This window comes from Taeniopygia guttata, chromosome 4 (genome assembly GCF_048771995.1).
Source record: "Taeniopygia guttata chromosome 4, bTaeGut7.mat, whole genome shotgun sequence".
Classification (NCBI taxonomy): Eukaryota; Metazoa; Chordata; class Aves; order Passeriformes; family Estrildidae; genus Taeniopygia; species Taeniopygia guttata.
The window spans coordinates 26,491,235-26,510,374 of NC_133028.1; the positions used below are offsets into that span (position 1 = coordinate 26,491,235).

Sequence of the window (19,140 nt, forward strand, 5' to 3'; positions counted from 1 at the left end):
GTATTTTAACAATGAAGTGTTCTTTCCTGCTCCACTGCCTGCTCTAAAGGTCTTTTGTATTCCTCCTCTGGATGCTTGGCAAACTGCTCTCATAAGCTTCTGCCAAAGCTTTCTGAGGCAGGCATACCCCAGATGTTACAGGCAAGGCAGTCTGAACATAGCTATCAGCAGAAGCCATGGTTTTATAACTCAACAGTATTAAATATAGCACCAGTAACACACTTTACATTGTTCAGTGGATATTTATGTTAATTGTACTTTTAATCTTTTTGTGACACCATGAAGTCAAGTAAATATTGTTCTCATATTATAGATGATGAAGTGGAGCTCAAAACAAACGATTCATTGAAAGTTAGGAAAGCTAGCAAGGCAGATAAGCAGAAAGGGAGAAGTCCTCAGTACTGTAAGTCCGCTAGAGAGTGCTGTTTCCAGCTAAATACTCAGCCCTTGTTTTTCCTTTACAGGATGCGTTCACGGGACTTTTGGTGAGGGAGGGCAGGACAGAACAACTGGGGCATTAAAAGTAGCAGTTCTGTATTACACTGAAGTTGGCAAAAAGCAGTGGAGAAGCATTCCTTCTCCCCATTGCTAGCTATCAAAAAAAAGGTTGGGAGACAGTGTTAAAACTTCCTTCTTAACATCTTAACATGTCACTTCTAGATTAAGACTATGTTTGATTTTCTTTAACTGTTACATTTTAGTGGTATTAGTGTTTGTGCTGACTATTCAGTTATCTTACAGAGCACAAGTGGGAGCATTATTTCTTCTCCCCAGAGTGAATTTATTTCTTAAGCTCCTTTTACATCTGTAATCATAAAAGTATGACAAAGTATAGTATAGAATATAAGTCAGTGAATGAGAACTTCATAGCTAACATTGTATTTTAAATACAATGATTTTAAAGTACAAGAGATAAAAATAATAGCATTTAAATATCAGGCTGGAAGTGTCCTTTTTCTGAACTGTATTTTCAAAGCAGCTGCATTTCGAAGGCAGTTTTGTTTTCTGGTTGTTTTTGTTTTGTTGTTCTCTCAAAATAAAGCCATTTGACCACAAAGAATCAGATTCTTTAAGCAAGTATTTGCACATCTTTTTTTTTCCCCCATAAGTATTTAGACAGTCTTTGGGGTATGTACCTTGGTTCTGTACATCCTCATAAGAAGTATTTAAATGAGTGCCAGAAGCTTTTGTAATAATCACGGAAAAAACACAGTGTTTGCATAGCATTTCGTGAAAGGGGAAGATTAAAAAATGTCATTGGAGGAAACTGACAAATGTTTTTTTCGTGCATTAGTTTCCATATGATATTTGATTTTGTTCTTTCTAATAACTACATCTCTTTCTTTAGTCACCTTTCCACACCCTGCAGGTTCTGCACCCTCATGGTCTAGTCTTTTGGACACCAGCAAACAGTGGGATTACTATGCACGAAGAGAGAAGGATAGGGAACGTGAGAGAGAGCGATCCCGAGATCGGGATCGCGACCGGGACCGGGACCGAGACAGAGATCGAGACCGTACCAGAGACAGGGAAAGGGACCGAGATCACAGTCCGTCGTCAAGTGCGTTCAACAGGTCAGTGAAACGTCCCAGACATGCTGTAACTCTGCTCAGAACCCTTGTCTCTGTTAAACTTCAGCATTCAAATTTAGTGTTCCGTTGTATATCCCAAAGAGCTGGGTGGTGTGGCTTCCTCACCTTTGCCATTTTCTCTTCGAAACTATAATTCTAAATTTCTACATGTAAAACAGAAGCAGAAAAAAAAGACAGTATACATCCAAATTGGTCATAATGCTTTTAGAGGTTAAAGGTGATTTAAGTATTGAGAACATCTGAAATATCCATCTCTTTTTGACATCAGTAGGTCTAGAAAAAATCTACAGAAAAATCTGTAGACGTGTCAAATGAATTTTAGTTGCCAATTCAGTACCAAGAGCAACATGTTGCAACATTTCACCTTAATTAATGGTATTAAATACCTGCTAAAATGGTTAATATGGTTATTAAAAATGGCTGGATAATAATCTCTCCTCTCTTATTTAAAACTATTATTTCAAGGTCAAGAACTTTAATTTTTATGTAGATGATAATAATGTCAGAAAAATGTATTCAGCTTTTAAATTGCTTTTAAATAAAAGCTACAACTGTTCTGTGGTTCATGTTTTCAAGTACAAAGCACTTAATGTTGAGCTCACTATGGCTCCATAGAACAGAGGTCTACTGGTTAGTCAGATTTTTCTAAATTTCCTCTTCTTGTTATCTGCTTTTTGGGGTAAATATCTGACACTTTTCTCAGTGTTCATTGTTAAGTTTAAATTTTTGCAGAATATATATGTTAGCTATAAGGCAGATTGTTTTTACTAATGGTTTTAAGCTAAAGGGAGAGTACTGAGAGTCAACATTACTGCGGTTGAGAGATGACATTTTTGCATGATGATTGTTAGCTGAAGACCCAAACTGGGTGCAGGCTGGGGGATTTTCTATGTATGCTGGTGTGTTGATGTCCTCTTCTGTGGGCATGTGCTTTGTTCCAGGGTCAGTTTCTGAGGGCTGAAGACCTATCTAAACATCTGTTTCTCAGACAGCTTGATTGAAGGCCAGAGAGAGCCCTGGTCATTCAAGGGTGCTTGAAATGAACCTTAATAGCTTCCAGGCCTCAAGAAATCTCTGTGCTGCTGCCAGAGTTATCTGTAAAGGAGGGGGAAGAGCAGGCCTCAACTTTTTTATGTGACTAAATTATCCACCATCTGTAGCAAAGCTGTTGCCACATGGCTGTATAAGAAAATGGGAGGCCCTTAAGTGGGATAAGTTGGTTTGGGAATCACAGAAGATGTGTGAGAGGCTTAAGAAGAACATGCAGATATAATATTTCTAAAGAAGGTTTATTTTCAATTCTGTGCACTTAGGAAAATAAAATGAATGGAACTGTGAGGAAGAGACCGTGAACCATTTTAAAGACTCCACAGATTTATAGCTTTTATTTATATTCCCTTTGTTTTAACTTTGATCAAGTGGTACTTTGGTGGGGTTTGTAGTAAGCATCAGGTTTAGCATTTTACTACTCAGAAATTACATCTTTCAATGCTTTTAGCAGTTGTTTTCCAGATGAATAGCCTGTGTTTTTGCTACAACATTTTTTTAAATTTTAGGAAATAGGATTATCTTTATTCTATTATAACCAAAATGTGGTTTAAAAATGAACTTTCAGCTGTCCTTGTATTCTGTTCTGCTTTTACCCTGCTATTCTCAGAGAAAAGTGTGCATTTTTACAATGCATCTTGAGAAGAAGCCATTATTTTTGGACTGTTTCCCTTCTGCAAAGGCTGGGACTTTATTTTGGGTTTTTTGGTTTTGTTTTGTGTTTTGTTTTTTCTTTTTTTATTTTGGTAGTTTCAAGTCAATTAGTTACCACTAAAAATGTAGACATTGGAATTTGATTGATATGTTACTCCATTGTGGTTCTTCCTCAGCAATTTGAAAAATTAAAACAAAACCAAAAAACTAAACCCCAGCAACTGTATTTCTAAGGTCCTGGAACTTAATAATCTTATGCAGAAGAGCGGATGAGGGTTTACGTGGCTGGATTGCAGCTGTACAGAATTTGGTGTCCTGGTGGTCAGCAAACTGAACGAGATTCCACAATTAGCGTGCAATAAAGGTCAAAAACATTGAGCACCATTAGCGTGTTCCTGAAAGCTCCCAACACACTGGTCTTGGCAAACTGATTTTTTGCTTTACTTAGAGAAGTTGTTTATTTTCATCAGACACACTTACAAGCTGTCATGGTTCTTTAGTAGTTTGCCAAAATAAGGTTTAAAAGGGAGTATCAGTAATTTTTTAACCTTTTCTAGAGTGTTATAAAATAAATGGGTAACAGAATAAATGCAGAGTGTGAGTTACCATTGAGGGCATTGGAGCTCATCTTTGAAACCAAGCTGTAAGTCTACAGGTAGCCATCCTATTTGGCATGGCAAGATTATCAGAAGTTACTGGTAGGCATTCAAATTTTAACTTTTCAATTAGATACTGATCATCAAAATATTAGTTTTGTGAAACAATATCAGTTGTGAGAGGAAACTACAGTTGCACATAGACACCAGGGAGTCTCTATCCATGGATATATCCTGAAGCTGTCTGCACATGGTACTGGTTAGCTGGTCCCGATGGCCCTGCTTAGCTGAGTTTTGGTCCTGATGACCTTCGTTCATGTCTTCCAACCTCAGTGTTTGTGCCATTTGATTACAAATGTGCTTTTCAGGATTCGATCAGCTTACTCTCAGGTCTGAGGTTATAAATGCATTATAAAATCAATGAACTTGTATTACTAAGTGGCAAATCATAATTTTGAGTTGAGTAGTTGTAGCTGTAGTTTTCCTGCTTTTGATGTGTGAATATTTTTCGTGTCCCTTAGAAAAGCAGAATTTTCTATTGGGTGGTTAATGTTTCTCTACAGTGTCGTAAATTACTAATTTCTGACATTTGCTTAGTGATGTAATCATACAGGGTTTCATAAAAAGACTTGTGCTGTTGCTTCAGGTGTTCCCCTTTCTCACTGAGTTTTCAGGCATAGCTGTAATAATCATTAATGTAATATCCTCACTTGGGAAATGGCCAGAGAATCCAAGTTGTGGCAGGTAAAATGGGGTTGATCTCAATTCTCACTGCTCCAGGATATGAGAAATCTCCTTAGGATTTCTCACAATCTCCAAGCTGTTCTCCCTGTGTGATCTGTCTAATTCGTTCTGCTGCTGCAGGGACCTCAGGAAGATTCTTTCATGGTAAATGTTGGCAGAGACAGAAACACTTGCCTGTCATTAGGTCAACAGTATCTAAATGGTTACTGATTTTACTTCTTTAGAAAGACTGGTTACATTGTGCCTTTCTTTAGGACTTGGTAGGGATCTCCCCAACTGTGGTTAGGGAGGCTTCATGTGATACATAAATAATTACACTAAGTTCATTTGTTTTGAAGTTGCACTATTAAATGATGCTGAGTAGCATTGTCTCAGTAGAATGAACTAGATGAATTTTCTTAGTAGAATGAACTTAGATGAAATGAACGTGCCTTTTTAAGCTATGCTAATGTACTGTTTGAGTTGTGTTGGCTAACAATGGACTTTTTTCAGTAAACTCTTAGAACTGTCCTTTTCATCAAGTCAAAATATGAAAATATGTTTTTAAGTAGAGCCTTTGAATCCTTGTCTAACTTGTGATATTTAGGGGTTTTTACCAACATTGTGGCAGGGCATCATTTCATGGCAATCGAAGAGAGAAGTGGAAGTAGAGACAGCACTAGCATTGGAGAAAAATTCATTTTAAAAACAGCCCAAAACATTTAGTATATTTTACTCTTTGTGCTTAGCATTTTCTTTTCTCGAAGCAAGTGTAAGGAAATAGATAACTGTACCAAAAGCTAATTTTAATTTACCCAAATTGTATAATAGTCCACAAGTGTGCTGACAAGTGTTGAATGTTTCAAACACTGATCCAAAAACGTTAGTGAAGCTTATGTAGGATTGTATTTCCTTCACAGTTAGATACAGGTTCAAGCTAACAGCTTTATAACTCCTACATAAACTTAATAGGGCACTGTTGTATTTTAATGAACAATTTCCTTTCAAAACTGCATTAACTGCACAAGTCTAGTATATAACATGAAAAACTTTATTATCCTTTAAGCACTGGAACTCATATAGACAGCCAGAAGCAATATGAAGATTTTCCTGTCATTTAGCTTGTTATTGTTATACTCCTTGGTCTTACTGTCCTGAAAATCTCTTCTTTCTGAATCAGTGATGAAGAACGCTACAGATACAGAGACTATGCAGAGAGGGGTTATGACCGCCATAGGACAAGCAGAGAGAAAGAAGACAGACACAGAGACAGGAGACACAGAGAGAAAGAAGAGACTCGACACAAGTCATCTCGAAGGTTTGATTTCTCTTTTTTTTTTAATAGGATATGAAAGACTTGCCCAGTTAAAAAAAAAAAAAAAAAAAGAAAAAAAAAAGTAAACTTTTAAAAGAACCCCAAACAAACTGGAGTTTTGTGGAAAGGCTGTAAACACTTGAATGTGCTACTTGGAACAAGTCTGCCATATAAAATGTAGACAGACAAGAAGCAATACTGACCCTGGGTAACCTCATATTGAGTGATGTATGTGACAGTCAGTGTGTGAACAGAAATTAGGACATGGGGGAAAGAAGGATAAAAATGGTGAGTCACAAAGGGATGGAATGAAGCTGACATTCAGCAGCATGAACAGAACAACTCAACAGTCATTCTCAGTAAGTAAAATAATCCTCACAGTCACTCGATAGAAATTGTTCTACCTGATTCATTTTAAGTTAGAAATAAAAGTTACATCCAGAAAATGGGGTCAACAAGAATGTCAAATTATTAAGGAATGCCAATAAGTGTATGACATTGTTAAAAGCATTTCTATTAGAATATGGGTTACAAATGTGAAAAAGCATTCACTTTTTCTCCCAAAATGTACAGGATGGATAGATGTATATTCCATTCCAGGAAAAATTCAGTTCTGCACTGACATCCAAAAACTCTGAGTTGGGAGCAGATGCCAGTTTTCAAATATGAATGCAGAAGCTGTTTTTTTGGTACTTTGTAATGAAATAGGGCCTGAAGTGTCAAGTGTTTGAGGCATATTTTCTGTCTATTTAGTAACAGCAGACGTCGTCACGACAGTGAAGAAGGGGATAGCCACAGAAGGCACAAACACAAGAAGTCGAAAAGAAGCAAAGAAGGAAAAGAAGCCAGTGGTGAACCTGCTCCTGAACAGGAAAACACTGAAGCTGCCCCTGTGGAATAGGCTTGTGTGATTTTTTTGCCTACTTGCATATATATTAGTGCCAGAAATAGATTACTATAAATCTTGTTATTTTTCTGGGAATTATAATAATTTGCTCTTAATCTTGTTCTGTTAGTTTGAAATCAAAGGTTACTTTGGTTTTTTTTGAAAATAAAAGAACGAATTTTTCATGTTAAGGTTCTTGGACTGACTTTGTATTTTAAGGAACAGTGAAAAAAAGATCTTGCAACTAGAGGCTTATGCTCTTACAATATAAGCAGGGCTTAAATTCTTTGTATTAAATTGTCTCCTTTTTTCATGAGCCAACGGGAAGGTCATTCTTTTACTGACTTTAGAAACAGTGTGTATTCATTTTATTATATACCCAACATCTGGAACAGTGTGGGTTTAGCATAGCTTTTGGAGTCATATTTGGAGAGGTTACCCTTTACTACAGGGACACACAAGAACTGCAGGCTCTTCAAAAACCTTGTGATAATGTGAAGCAAAAAAACCTAGGGAAAGTGGGAAAGGTGCCGATTGTTCTTAGTTGAATGGAACACAGAGCATGGTGATGATACACTTGGTAATTATGTCTGGTTTGTGTGGGTGCATAAGGACGAATTAAGCTGGATAATCATCCCTGCTGCTTTTCAGTGGCTTAAGGGAGAGTTCATTTTAGTCTTTGTTCTAGGGGAACAGCTGCCCTTAACATGATAAAGATTAACAAACATATCCTCTTCCTTCTGCAAGCTTGTGAGATAAAAACAAGACTGTGGAACATGAATAATTTCCAGCAAAAGACGAAGGACTATTTTAAAAGACATATAAGACCATCATCATTTTCAGATCTGCATGCAGAACAGTATCAAGTGTGATTGATAAGGCAGTCCCACAAAAATTTTACTGCTATTCAAAAGATTTACTTGATGGTGTTAGCAGGGTGCAGTGTACTTCCTTAAAAGTAATATTCTATATAAAAATCCCAGATTTAATAGTATTAATCAGAATGAACCAGGGAAACGAGGTAATTTGGTTTTGGATGAAAATAATGTCTGTACAAGTACACAGTTACAATTATTTTTAATTATTTTAGAAAGTTCATTCACAGTTTTACAGACTAACAAACAGTACTTGAAAGTCTTGAAAATACCAGCTTCATGCTGACCATGAAAAGGTACACATAATCAAAGTGCTATTAACGTGTTGGATAAAAACCATCACCTGATTATTGCAACTAGAAAAATTGCAAGAAATATTTCCGTAAGTTATTCAAGGTTTTCTTCTTGTAAATCAAAATAACGTGGATGAGCAGAAGCTGTTGCTCCTTAAATTTCATTATCATTATTATTATGCATTAAATAGATATATAGGTATGTATAAAAAACCAACAAAAAACCCTTAAGAACACAGGGAAGGAAGGACTTAAGTCTGCAGCTTGGATCACTCAAGTGATTTTCTGACGGGTGTCACTGCTTTGCCTAAACTTGATTTTTCTTGACATGCAGGTTGAAATTTCACAAACCTTTTCTTTAAAAATACATACTTTACTCCCCAAAAAAGCAAAGACTGGTGTTCCTTTTTAAAATTTTTTTTCCACATGTTAAGATACTTGTCATACTCTCCATGAAGACTTGTTTTATAAAAATGTGCCAGGCCAGGACACAATTGTGAGAGTAATTTTTCCTTTTAGTTCTTTGAGCATCCTTGCCAAGCAGGCATGCATCATTCCTGATGTATTCCTGCCATTGACAGCAAGGAGGATATCACCGCATCTGAAAAAATAAATGCAAGACAACAATTAAACAAGGTGACTTACTGTAACTGTTTTCAAATGCCAAAGCACATCCTTAAGCTGGGGGAAGGGTAGAAATGAGTATTATGGTTCCTTCTCTGGCTAACTACCGTTCATGAATAAGGGAATAAAGCAGGTGAAAATACTTCACTTGTTTGGATTTGTTACAAATTTATAATTAATTAGACATATTTGAAAGAAAACATGATCTAGTTCTTCTGACATTCATGCTGATGAAACATCACCACAGAATCACAGAAGGGCTTCAGTTGAAGGGACTTCAAAGATAATCCAGTTCCAATCCTTGCTCTGGCCAGGGGCACCTTCTACTAGAGACCAGGTTGCTCAAAGCCCCAGCAAACCTGTCCTTGAATAAGGAGGAGGCATCCACAACTTCTCTGGGCAACCTAGTCCAGTGCCTCACCATCCTCACATTAAATAATTTGTTTGTAATACCTGATCTAAAACTACTGCCTTTCAGTTTAAAGCCATTGACCCTTGCCCTAGCACTACATACCCTTGTAAAAAGTCCCTTTCCAGCTTTCTTGTAGACCCTCTTTAGATACTAGAATGATCTGTTTCTGAGCAACTGTAACTTTTAAGCCTTGTTAATTGATGTAAGTTTATGCCATGATTGTGCATTTGCTCTCTTCAAGTGTATTGGTGTTTGCAGGGAAGATGTTTGCTTGGGTAGTTTAGAACTGTGTGTAGAACTGCTTTGTACCACCCCAGAGATCAAATTGACTCTTCTTTTAACTTACATACTAGCAGAGTGCTAGACATGTGAAAACATTCTGCTATGAAGGCAGATCTGTTAAACTTCAGGATACTTATGGAAACAGGACATATCTCCCAGAGTTAGTTCTGTAACAGTAAGTCCTTCCTCCATCTCTGCACTGCCTTAATGAAAACATGGTTTTTAAAAACCCCCAGAAGTTAGCCAGAAGAACTTATTTAAATGCAACTTATTTTAGATAGTAATTATTACCTAATTCTGCCATCATTATATGCTGGTGTTCCCCCAACAATGGATTTGATAAAGAATGGTTTGTTCCCAGTATGTTCTTCATAACCTCCTACGATACTGAAGCCAAGACTTCCAGATGTATTTCTTCGTAATACAATTTCTTTGCAGCTGTACAAATACCTGAAATAAACCAGTTTAATTAAATGTCTTACAGTAACTTTAGATTCCGATGAACCACTAATAATGAATCAGCCTTTTCATGCACCCATAGAGTGTTTTTAAGAGTTAAAGTAGTGCCATATTTCCACTGTATTAAGCACCCACACTTCTCTTCTGTTCCTGTAGTACTGCTTTCCTGTTACAACCAGATAACCAGTTATCCCAAAAGTAAAATTAGTCTTGGACTTAAGTAATAAATAAGGTTTTTTTAATAGGGTAGGAGTCTATGCAAGTTATTTAGTTGCTGTGATGGAGAGAAGCACTTAAGCCTGGATTTAATGTTTGTAAATTAGCAATTCAAAAAGCTGTATTTCTTCTACCTTGTACATCCCAATGACTTGTTTATCTTCCAGATATGAGTCCGTATGTATTATGTCAAATTGCTCAGGCACTTATTACTGTGGTGCACATCAAAGTAAAATAATTTTAAGGCCAATGGAATGAACTACAAAAATGACAGATGACACTACAAAAATGACAGATGACACAAAGACAGGTATTGGTGGAATTAGGGATCCTGAGCTTTTCTTGTTGAGTAACCTGGTAAGTTAGCGCATGGAAGATGAGAGAAACTTATCCATGTGAGCCAGTGCTTTGGAGTACTGAATCTGCTCTTAAGAAGATAACTTGTCCTTATTGTAATGATTAACACAAGATTTTGTAGTAAGAGACCTGAAATATGCTTCTCCCTCCATTTGTCTTCTTAATGTATTTTATGATGCTGTATGTTATGCTGATCAAAGCTTAGGTTCCAAAACTAGGAATAGGGGAAAATAAGAACAGTGTTATTAGACTCTTAAATGTTGCCTAATGCTTTGAGTACATTAATTTCTGTTTCCTTTTTTTTTAACCAAATGAATTCCATTTGTTAGAGAGTGAATGATAAAAATTTCTGTCCATAGTCCTTTACTAACTTATCATTAGTGGTGTCCCCAGGAATGACTGAAATTTCTGAATGACTAAAAAATACATTTGGCTACTCCAAATATTTAAATATAGGCTGACCTGCAGCAGGCAACTGTTAAAAGCTCTATTCAGAGACTTTTTAGGTTTCTAAGAAGCATCTGACACTTCTATAGGAGGACAGACTTGATCTTAAAGACTGATATACCTAATGTTTTAAAAAGTTCATTTGCTGTCTTTCACAGCAGTAATACTAGATTAGTCCTCCAAGGCCTACAAATATTCACCTGCTGCCAGGATGGCAGGTATGTATTATTTGCACAAGAATTCACTGGTTGCTAATATAAGAAACAGGTGACATTTGCTTCTTCCTCAGCAACCAGGCATTATTACTTTACCATCTGTGGACTTCAAAAACACGCAAAATCACTTAAATCCTTTATGTTTAATGGTACTTAATCAAGGTTATGACCAAGCAGCGCCAGGATTCAGCTATTAGTGCTATTAATTCACCACTGATTTTGGGGCAGACGTCTCTGCTGCCCAGTGCTACACCTACGGCTCCTTCAGCAGCACATCCCTGAAACTGAAAGGTAATCAGCTAAATCCTAATGCCATAGAAAATTAGTAGGAGGCAGGTAAAGACAGGAGGATAAAAGGCAGTCAAGCAAAACACACCTTATGTGCATTTTATACATGCAGTCTATAAGGTTATTGCATGGTCTCCATCAGTCCAGAAAGCCTAAATACATATTTGCTGTCAAAGTGTATGATAAATTAAGTGAAATAGACACAGCATAATAGCATTAGGATTGTTCTCTCTGCCAGAGCAAACACATGGAAACCAAGGAACAGCACATGGAAACCAAGGAGAGCAACACTGTTGTGACTCCAAGCCCCTGAGCTGCCTGTTGCCTCACCAAAGGGATTGGGTGTAACCTGCTGTGACAAGAAGGCAGTGGAGACATGGAAGTCAGGAGAGGAGATTGTCAGTTTGGGAAACCCCTTTTCTCCCCTTTTCACAAAGTGTTTACCAGCTTGCTTTGGTTCCCAATACCCAAATTGGTAATTAAATGCTTTCAGTTCTGAAAGTCAAGTCTGCTTTGGCCACAGCAATAATGAGTGAGGGATTTGCCCATCTTTTGACCAGAGTTTACTCTCTCTTCCCCCCTTCTCACTCACCTTGCTGTGGGTGTTGGTGCAGGCAGGTCCAACCCATCACAACAGCCATAGCTAGAGACTTGACAAAAGAATAGGAGTGTCTAAAATGTGTTTATACCTTTAACTCAATGTTTTCTAATCTCCATCCTATGGGATAGAGGTATAAGCATGGCAGTGCATCAGTGCTGTTTGTCAGCACTGTCACAACTGTGAAAAGGATGCTGGCAGGCCAAGCTGAGCTGTAGGTACTGCAGGTACTGCTTGTCCCAAAGAGTTCAGTGCCTAAGCAGAGATGCCTGCTCTGCCTAAGCAAAGAGCAGCCCAAAGAGAGTCAATTCTTTTAGGGCTGTTAAATCCTAAAGACAAGTTACAAAGTACCATAGAGAAAAAAAAAAATTTGTATGAAGATACGTAGTGTGTCTGAGTAGCTCATATTTCTGTGATAATGAAAGCCTCAGTCTGGGTGTTTTGACCCAGTCAAACTACCATAAGCCACCAAACTGCAACCAGTCCAAGGAGAACCATCTCCTTGGAAGAGAGCAGCTCACAGTCTTCAGCCTTTATCACTAAATACTCCAAAAGAAGAGGATAAGGAATAACTTATGTGTGAACTTGCCTCAGATACAAAATTTGGGGATATACAGTGTAGCCACAGGGTCCAATCCTGAGCAATACTACAACTAAGCATCAGTTACTAATGCATGAGGAATTTCAAAGTGCCTATTTTCAAGTAGTTAAATGTACCATTCCCTGCTGATTTTCATAAAGCACAAGTAGCTTTATGCTCAAGGAATGATAACCAGCCCAACTGCAGGAGGATTTCAGCACTAACAGCTATCAAAAGGGTAACTCCCTCCCATTACAGTACACAAATGGCAGCCAATAAGTAATATTTGAGAATTGTTTCCACCAGCATCCTACAGTTCAGACTGAGTTGCTTTGGAGGTGTTTCTGTCCTAATTTCATGGTTTACATCTTGTTCTACCCCAGGTTTGCAGAATGACTTTGGCCACCTTGTCTCTTTCTCATCTCACTTTACAGATGAAGAAAAACAGTTGTGTGAAGTACTAATGTTTGTAAATGTTATGACAGGACGATGTAAAAAGTATTCTAAGTACTAGCTGAGGGAAGGAAATGTGAGGAGAGCAAAGAAAGGAGAGCAGGAAAACAAAGCAAGGGTAGAAGCAGCACCACAGAGCTGGGGAAATGCTTTTTGCCAGCTGTTCCCCGTTATTTCCTTTGTGCATGCTTCACAACAACATGTCCCTCTACCAATAAAGAAGTTCTGTCTTCCTAAACAACAAACAATTAAATTAGCTACCCTGAAATAAGTCTTCGGGCAAAAATGCTTAAGGTCCTGCATCACTGTTTCCTCCTGCCTCCCAGCCCGCAGCCCCTCCACTTGCGTGCAGGCCAAGTTTTGACAGATGTCAGATGCACATGTGCACGTATTTTATAACCACCACACATTGGATCGTACTACAGAAAGAACAGAGGGGCTGTTTATGTATTATTAAGCCATGCAAAAGTGGAAAAAACAATTCTAAGATCTCACAAGAAAAGGACAAAATTTAAGTGAGATCCACAAATGTTAAATTAACAAGATGGCTTTTCCAAGTCTTTGAGCTTTAGTGCAACGGATCAGATAACTTGTCTCATTCTGCTGCTACCAACTTCATCTAGGAAAATGATGTAATTCCGCAATTCTCAATATTTCTGTCACTTGTCTGTACCATCTCTGTAATATGCATGCAGTTCCTGTGAAAGGAAGAGTTTTGTTCTAGTATTGAAAATCAGGCATTTACAGTAAGGTACTTTGAATATTGAAACTATTATTCATGTTAGCCTGATTTGTACTTCATTGGTTATGGACAGAAGTCTGTAGACATGCACTTTAGTTCAACTGCACTGCCAGGGCTTGTCTTGAGCCACATCTTTCCCTTCTCAAAAGAATTTAAATAATCCAGCTTCCTCTTTCTTAAACCATGCCTGTTCCTGGCCTACCAGTTTTACTGCCTTTTCTGTTTGTTCAATTTTTCTTACATAGGTGTGCCCCTTCCTGCCCATCTTCCCAAGTACTTTGCATGATCCTGCATAATAATGATTTTGACGTTTCTACTTTTCCATTAGCTATACCAAACATTCTTAGACTCACATATCTTGGAGCAGCCCTTCTAGTAAATTGTTTTAATTAAAGTAGGTGATTCTTCAACATTTTGCCCCATAACTGCACTTCAGGCACTTTTCCCAAGATGGACCTGTCAGACATCTATTTAGACAGAGTATCATTTTCTCTAACAGTCTGGAAAATGTCATGAGACTGCTGACAATATCTTGGGACCTAGTGAGATGTGATCCTTGCCAAAAGCACACTGAAAGTCAGAGAAAGGTTAAATGCTCAACCTGAAGCACAATGAGTTAACACGAAACACATCCTCGTGAGAGAACTTGTTGAAGGACTTTCAGATATCTGATGTGGGCCCTGGAGAAATCAAAACAGTAAGTGAGTGAGCACAGTTATGCTGGGGAAAACTGGAGGGTCTACTAATACCTAGTGAGCAATCCCAAACCTGATCCTTTTGTGTCCCTACTCAGCCAATCAGCTGCTAATAAGAAAACAGAGCACCTTTGTTACTGTCACATCTAATGCACATCGGTCCCTGTCCCAGGCACTAGTCTGATGATGAGCAATGTCCCCACTCAGCATACCAATGTCCCCATGTCTCTTTGAAGGAGAAGGGCCATGCTGTGCTCTGTGCACAGCCTCGCAGCTGGGGATAAAGTTACAATGAGCTCTTGTCTTTAGCCTTGCTGACACTGGGGCTGATTTTCCTCCAGATGAAAAGAGTTGGAATGCCTTCACACATGCAGTCTTCAGAGGAGGAAGGCTAAAATGAGCTCAGAAACTGTTTCTAAAATGGGAAAACCCATTTTATTGCCAAACTGCAAAGTGGAACTGACTGATGTGAACTCTGAGTGCAAGTCTGCAGCGCTGTGGAGCTCTGTCCTTCATGTCCTCTACCATCCCAAGGTGGTGGGAACTTCAGGCAGCTGTGAGTAGATGATGATGATCAGGCAGCTCAGGTTTTCTACACTGCCCGATGAGGGTGGCTTATGTCTTTCAGTCCGTCTAACAAAGGATGGTGATAGAAGGCAAGACTCGGTACTGCAGATTGCAGCATCTTAAGGCCTCTTGTCTGTTGCTGTCTCTTCACTGAGAATATTACTCATCCTCTAGTACCCTCACCATGGTGCTGGTCAAGCTCAGGAGTGTAGAAGAAGTTAGCAGGAATGAGGATCTCCCTGGGCCTGCCTGTCCTCAGAGACTGAGTGAGGAAAATTTACCATTGCCTGGGGTAGCAAGTTAAGGGGCATTCATTTACTGCATTTTCTTTTTACTGCTTTTCTTTCATAGGTATAAAGATGTAGTCCTCTCCACTGGAGGAGGAACGTTTTGCCTGTGGGTTACAAACACACAGCCTGCCTTCTGCTCTTGCAGTGCTTCAGCAGACATTATCCAGTCATTAGCATCAGACCAAGCCCTGAAAAACATCTGGCCCTCACAGCAGACCTTGCTGCAAGGTGAACGAGCTCAAAACGGCTCCAGCTAGAAAGAGGGAAACCTGTTATGCAAGAGTAGGAAATGAAATGGAGTCCTGAAACTGCCTAGAAGAAAGCCCACCTGTTCTGCAGACCATCTTTTCCTGCCCTCCTCTAAAAGAGAGACCCTGAACTGCTGTCAGAGTTAGGAGTACAGTCAAGAGGAACTTAGAAGATAAATTCTTCATTCCTTAAAACTGAGTATCAGTTTCAGCTCTGTGATCCCAGCTTTGCATATTGACAGATTCACAACGTGTCCTCATTTCATACTTTCTGGAATGTCATGGAAGCTGTAGGTATTATACTGTGCACACTGAGAGCCTGGCGACAGGCGATGTGGCTCTTATTATCCTTGCTGAAATGACAACACAGCTGCTTCCTGTGTGTGACAAATGGACTTCTTTCAGGCGGGGGTGGGGTTAAAAGAGGTGATTTGGAGATACTGGCCAACTGCACGAACTTTGCAACATCTGGGTAAAGTCAAGCAAATCAGCTGGATTTGGCTAAGGAGAAGGGCTGTGCAGCTTGAGTGCTGCAGGAGGGGTATCTGCCTTCTGCAGAGTGGTTGAGCCTAAACTCCAGTTCAGCAAGCTCTTGTATCCCTGTAAGATTTTCCTTTCACTCCCTCAGTGCCAGATATGTTTACAAGATTGAAACAATTCAGTATCCTATCCTCCCTTGCAAGGGGAACTGCATGTCTATTTTGCCATGTACACATACCCATTTACAAAAGGGAGGTATTTAGAGTCAAGTCACTGACAGAGCCTGGATTTAATTAAGATGTCAGTGCAATGAATCAAGCCAAAAGAAAGTATTGCCAGAAAATACAAATCTTTCCTCCCACTCCCCCTCAGCAAGAGGTTGCAATCTGTGGACTTACCGTGGCAGCCCCAGCCACATAACCCAGGATGGTGACCACTCACTGCTCTCGGAGGTCACCTGTGTGTCCTCATGGGGTGGTAGGTGAGCCCGCTCCTCCTGGGCTTCACATGCTCTCATCTCCAGGGCTTTGAGCACCACTGAGGAGTTGGTGTTCTTCAGCAGGGCCACGGCCTCGCTCCGGCTGACTCCCGTCAGATCAATGCCGTTCACGTTCAGGAGGATGTCACCTGAGACCAATAAAGCGGATGATAAAAAATCCTGCAAGTGTTTCCAAGATCCCCTCTCCATTTCCACAAACAAGTGAGTCAAATCCGTGGCCAAGAACCAGCTGCCTGACGAGGCTTTTTGTTATTCCTATTGTTTAACGAAGCATATGCTGGTAAACATGCCACAGGCATGAGGGAAGATTCCTGTACACAGAAACCTTGTGTGGTTTTTCCTCTGTGGACAGAGGATTTGTCCTGGTTTCTTTCCACGTCATGTCCTGCATCTGGAGCTGAACAAACAGCTGGGGTCCTGCAGTACCAACAAGCTTTGGTACTGGTGCCTACTACTGGTCTGGGTCTCTCGAGTCCACTTCCAGCTAACAACATTTGTACTCAACCTAAGCTTAAAACCCGACAGCTCAGTGATGTTTTTACTCCCAGCTCTCCCTTAGCTGAGGACTGCCACTCCAGCTGGCTCTTCCTAGTTTGCTTTGTGGAATAATATCTTATTATTTTCACATTAATGCCTGTTTGAATGGCTGCAAGCCAAACCATTTTTTCTGTGTGCCTTATTTATAATATAGGCACAGCAGCCAGAGAGAAAAATTCGAAGATGGCCTCAATTACTACAGGAAGAACAATAAAGACATCACTAATGTCATACAAGCAGCCACAGTGCCAAGTGCTCTGCAACCCTTCATAGCAGGCTCCCATGCCAGGGCTTTCCTGGGTGCCCTCAGTGCTTAGCCTTGATGCTTCTCTAGGCAGGGATGTATCACTGCCAGTCCAGGCACTGCAAATGAACATTAACCTCTTCTTGTTGTCTGTCCCCAATAAGAAGGACAAGAAAACATCCTAAGAGCTGCTCTAAATAAGAGGCCTACGGTGCTATTACAACATCACATATTCATTTTTTTCTAATTTTATCAAATTAACTAGGCTGAGTTTTCAATGCTACTTCATGATGAATTTTTTTTGGAAAGTGTGTCCCACTGAGAGGCAGTCATCTCCCAGCAGAAGGAAAGGGGAAACTTGCTGTTTTGCTCCTCTTGTGTTCTCACATGGGTTTCACTGAGCAGACACAAAGAAGAAGTTCCCACGTGTGCCAATGCTGGGCAATGAGACCCAGGCTCCTGGGGTCTGACTGGGTTGCAGCTATTCTGCCCCATTTTTGGGTGCCTTCACTTCCCTGCCTTCAGGATTTCCCTCCAGCTTCCAGGCAGTGACTGGACTGAAGGAGAATATAGGGGATGAAGGATAGGAGAGCTGTGTCATTGCTGTATGCAGGCTGCTGAGGGATTTGGCTCTTGAGGATGTAACATCCTGAAACCTGAGAGTTTCATCTTTCCTTTGCTGCCCAGCTATTCCCACAAAACCAATTGATAAAATATGGTACTCATCTTGCTCTAAAAGCTTATTAATGCAGAAGGGGAGAAACTATTAACTTTATTCTGTCACATCAGTAGCTAAATGGGGTTAGGAAGCCAATATTTCCAGACACGAGGTTGAGCCACAAGGCACTAATATGGCTTCATATATAATGGGAATTTTGATCCTGTATATTTCATTCAAATTCATTAATGTAATGACAAATGTGAAAAAAAAATTACTTTAAAAACACATCAAGGCTGCACAATGAATATATCAGGAATCAGGAGATGGTGGTGTGAACTGATTTTCCTGTGAAAAGCTATTTATCTTTTTTTTCTACCAGAATGTTCCTATATTATACTTCACAGATATATGCATATTATACCTGCATAATTATGCCTTTTCTGGTAGCTGACTTGAGTCTCTCTAATCTGACACATCCCAAAATCTATAGATTTGCTGAAGATGTCAGTGTAAAGCTCTTTCACTATCCCACAATTTTCAAAAGAAGCTCTTGATTTAAAGAATGCTTTCAAAATCCCCCCTTTTTACCTGTTTTTATCCTGCTGTCTCTGCTGATCACTCCTCCAGGTTCCACACTTATCACATAGATAGGCAAATCCCATTCCCGGTTAGATGCTCCACCTGCCACAGTCATTCCCAGTGATTCTGTGTGATCTTTCCGTACTGCCACCACCTTCTCATGACAGGTGACAGTGTGAAGGGTGCTCTGTGATGGAGAAAATAGCAACAAGAAACACATTTTGTGGGCATGGCGACCTCCCTGACAGCTTTGGCATTTTCTACCAAAACAAATGTTCATGGAAGTAACACCAAGACACTTCCCAACCATCTGGCCTGATGGCCGGCAGGACTCCCTCAGGGGCTTAAGCATCTGCAGTCAGAGCTACTACCAAGATAACTGTGCTTTAATAGTTAAAGTCAGACACTGCTCCCATGAAAACCAGAGTTGTTTCAGTGCTAAGGCTAACAGAATCAAGTCCTTGAAATGTAAATGAGGAATTTGATTTTCAAAAAAAAAAAAAAAAAAGTTATTGATAATAATATCACTAGTGGTCATCATATCTTTAACTATCAGGTTATGCTTCTTATCTTGCTGCTTGCTGTATAGTTAGTAAGAAGTAGTCCTCTTGGGTTTGAGGAATGAAACCACTGGGGGCATATTAGAAGAGACATATTTTATTTGATCTTCCAGATATTTGTGTTTC

The 19,140-nt window shown here is 39.5% G+C and overlaps 2 protein-coding genes across 6 annotated transcripts in view; one reads left to right on the top strand and one right to left on the bottom strand.

Annotated features, from left to right (window-relative positions):
* FIP1L1 (factor interacting with PAPOLA and CPSF1) overlaps positions 1 to 7,004 on the top strand; it is a 38,405-nt gene extending 31,401 nt beyond the window's left edge. For both annotated transcript variants that reach the window (XM_030271084.4, XM_030271085.4), the window contains 3 exons: positions 1,349 to 1,574; positions 5,793 to 5,930; positions 6,681 to 7,004. In XM_030271084.4, the coding sequence (XP_030126944.1) occupies positions 1,349 to 1,574; positions 5,793 to 5,930; positions 6,681 to 6,828 (512 nt within the window). In that variant the 3' untranslated portion in view covers positions 6,829 to 7,004. The remainder of the gene's footprint in view (positions 1 to 1,348; positions 1,575 to 5,792; positions 5,931 to 6,680) is intronic.
* An 869-nt stretch (positions 7,005 to 7,873) lies between these two features.
* Positions 7,874 to 19,140, bottom strand: part of LNX1 (ligand of numb-protein X 1) — a 121,225-nt gene continuing 109,958 nt past the window's right edge. For all 4 annotated transcript variants that reach the window (XM_002193037.5, XM_030271079.4, XM_030271080.4 and 1 more), the window contains 4 exons: positions 18,464 to 18,641; positions 16,333 to 16,561; positions 9,591 to 9,749; positions 7,874 to 8,582 (listed from right to left, as the gene is read on the bottom strand). In XM_002193037.5, coding sequence (XP_002193073.4) covers positions 8,447 to 8,582; positions 9,591 to 9,749; positions 16,333 to 16,561; positions 18,464 to 18,641 — 702 coding nt within the window. In that variant the 3' untranslated portion in view covers positions 7,874 to 8,446. The remainder of the gene's footprint in view (positions 8,583 to 9,590; positions 9,750 to 16,332; positions 16,562 to 18,463; positions 18,642 to 19,140) is intronic.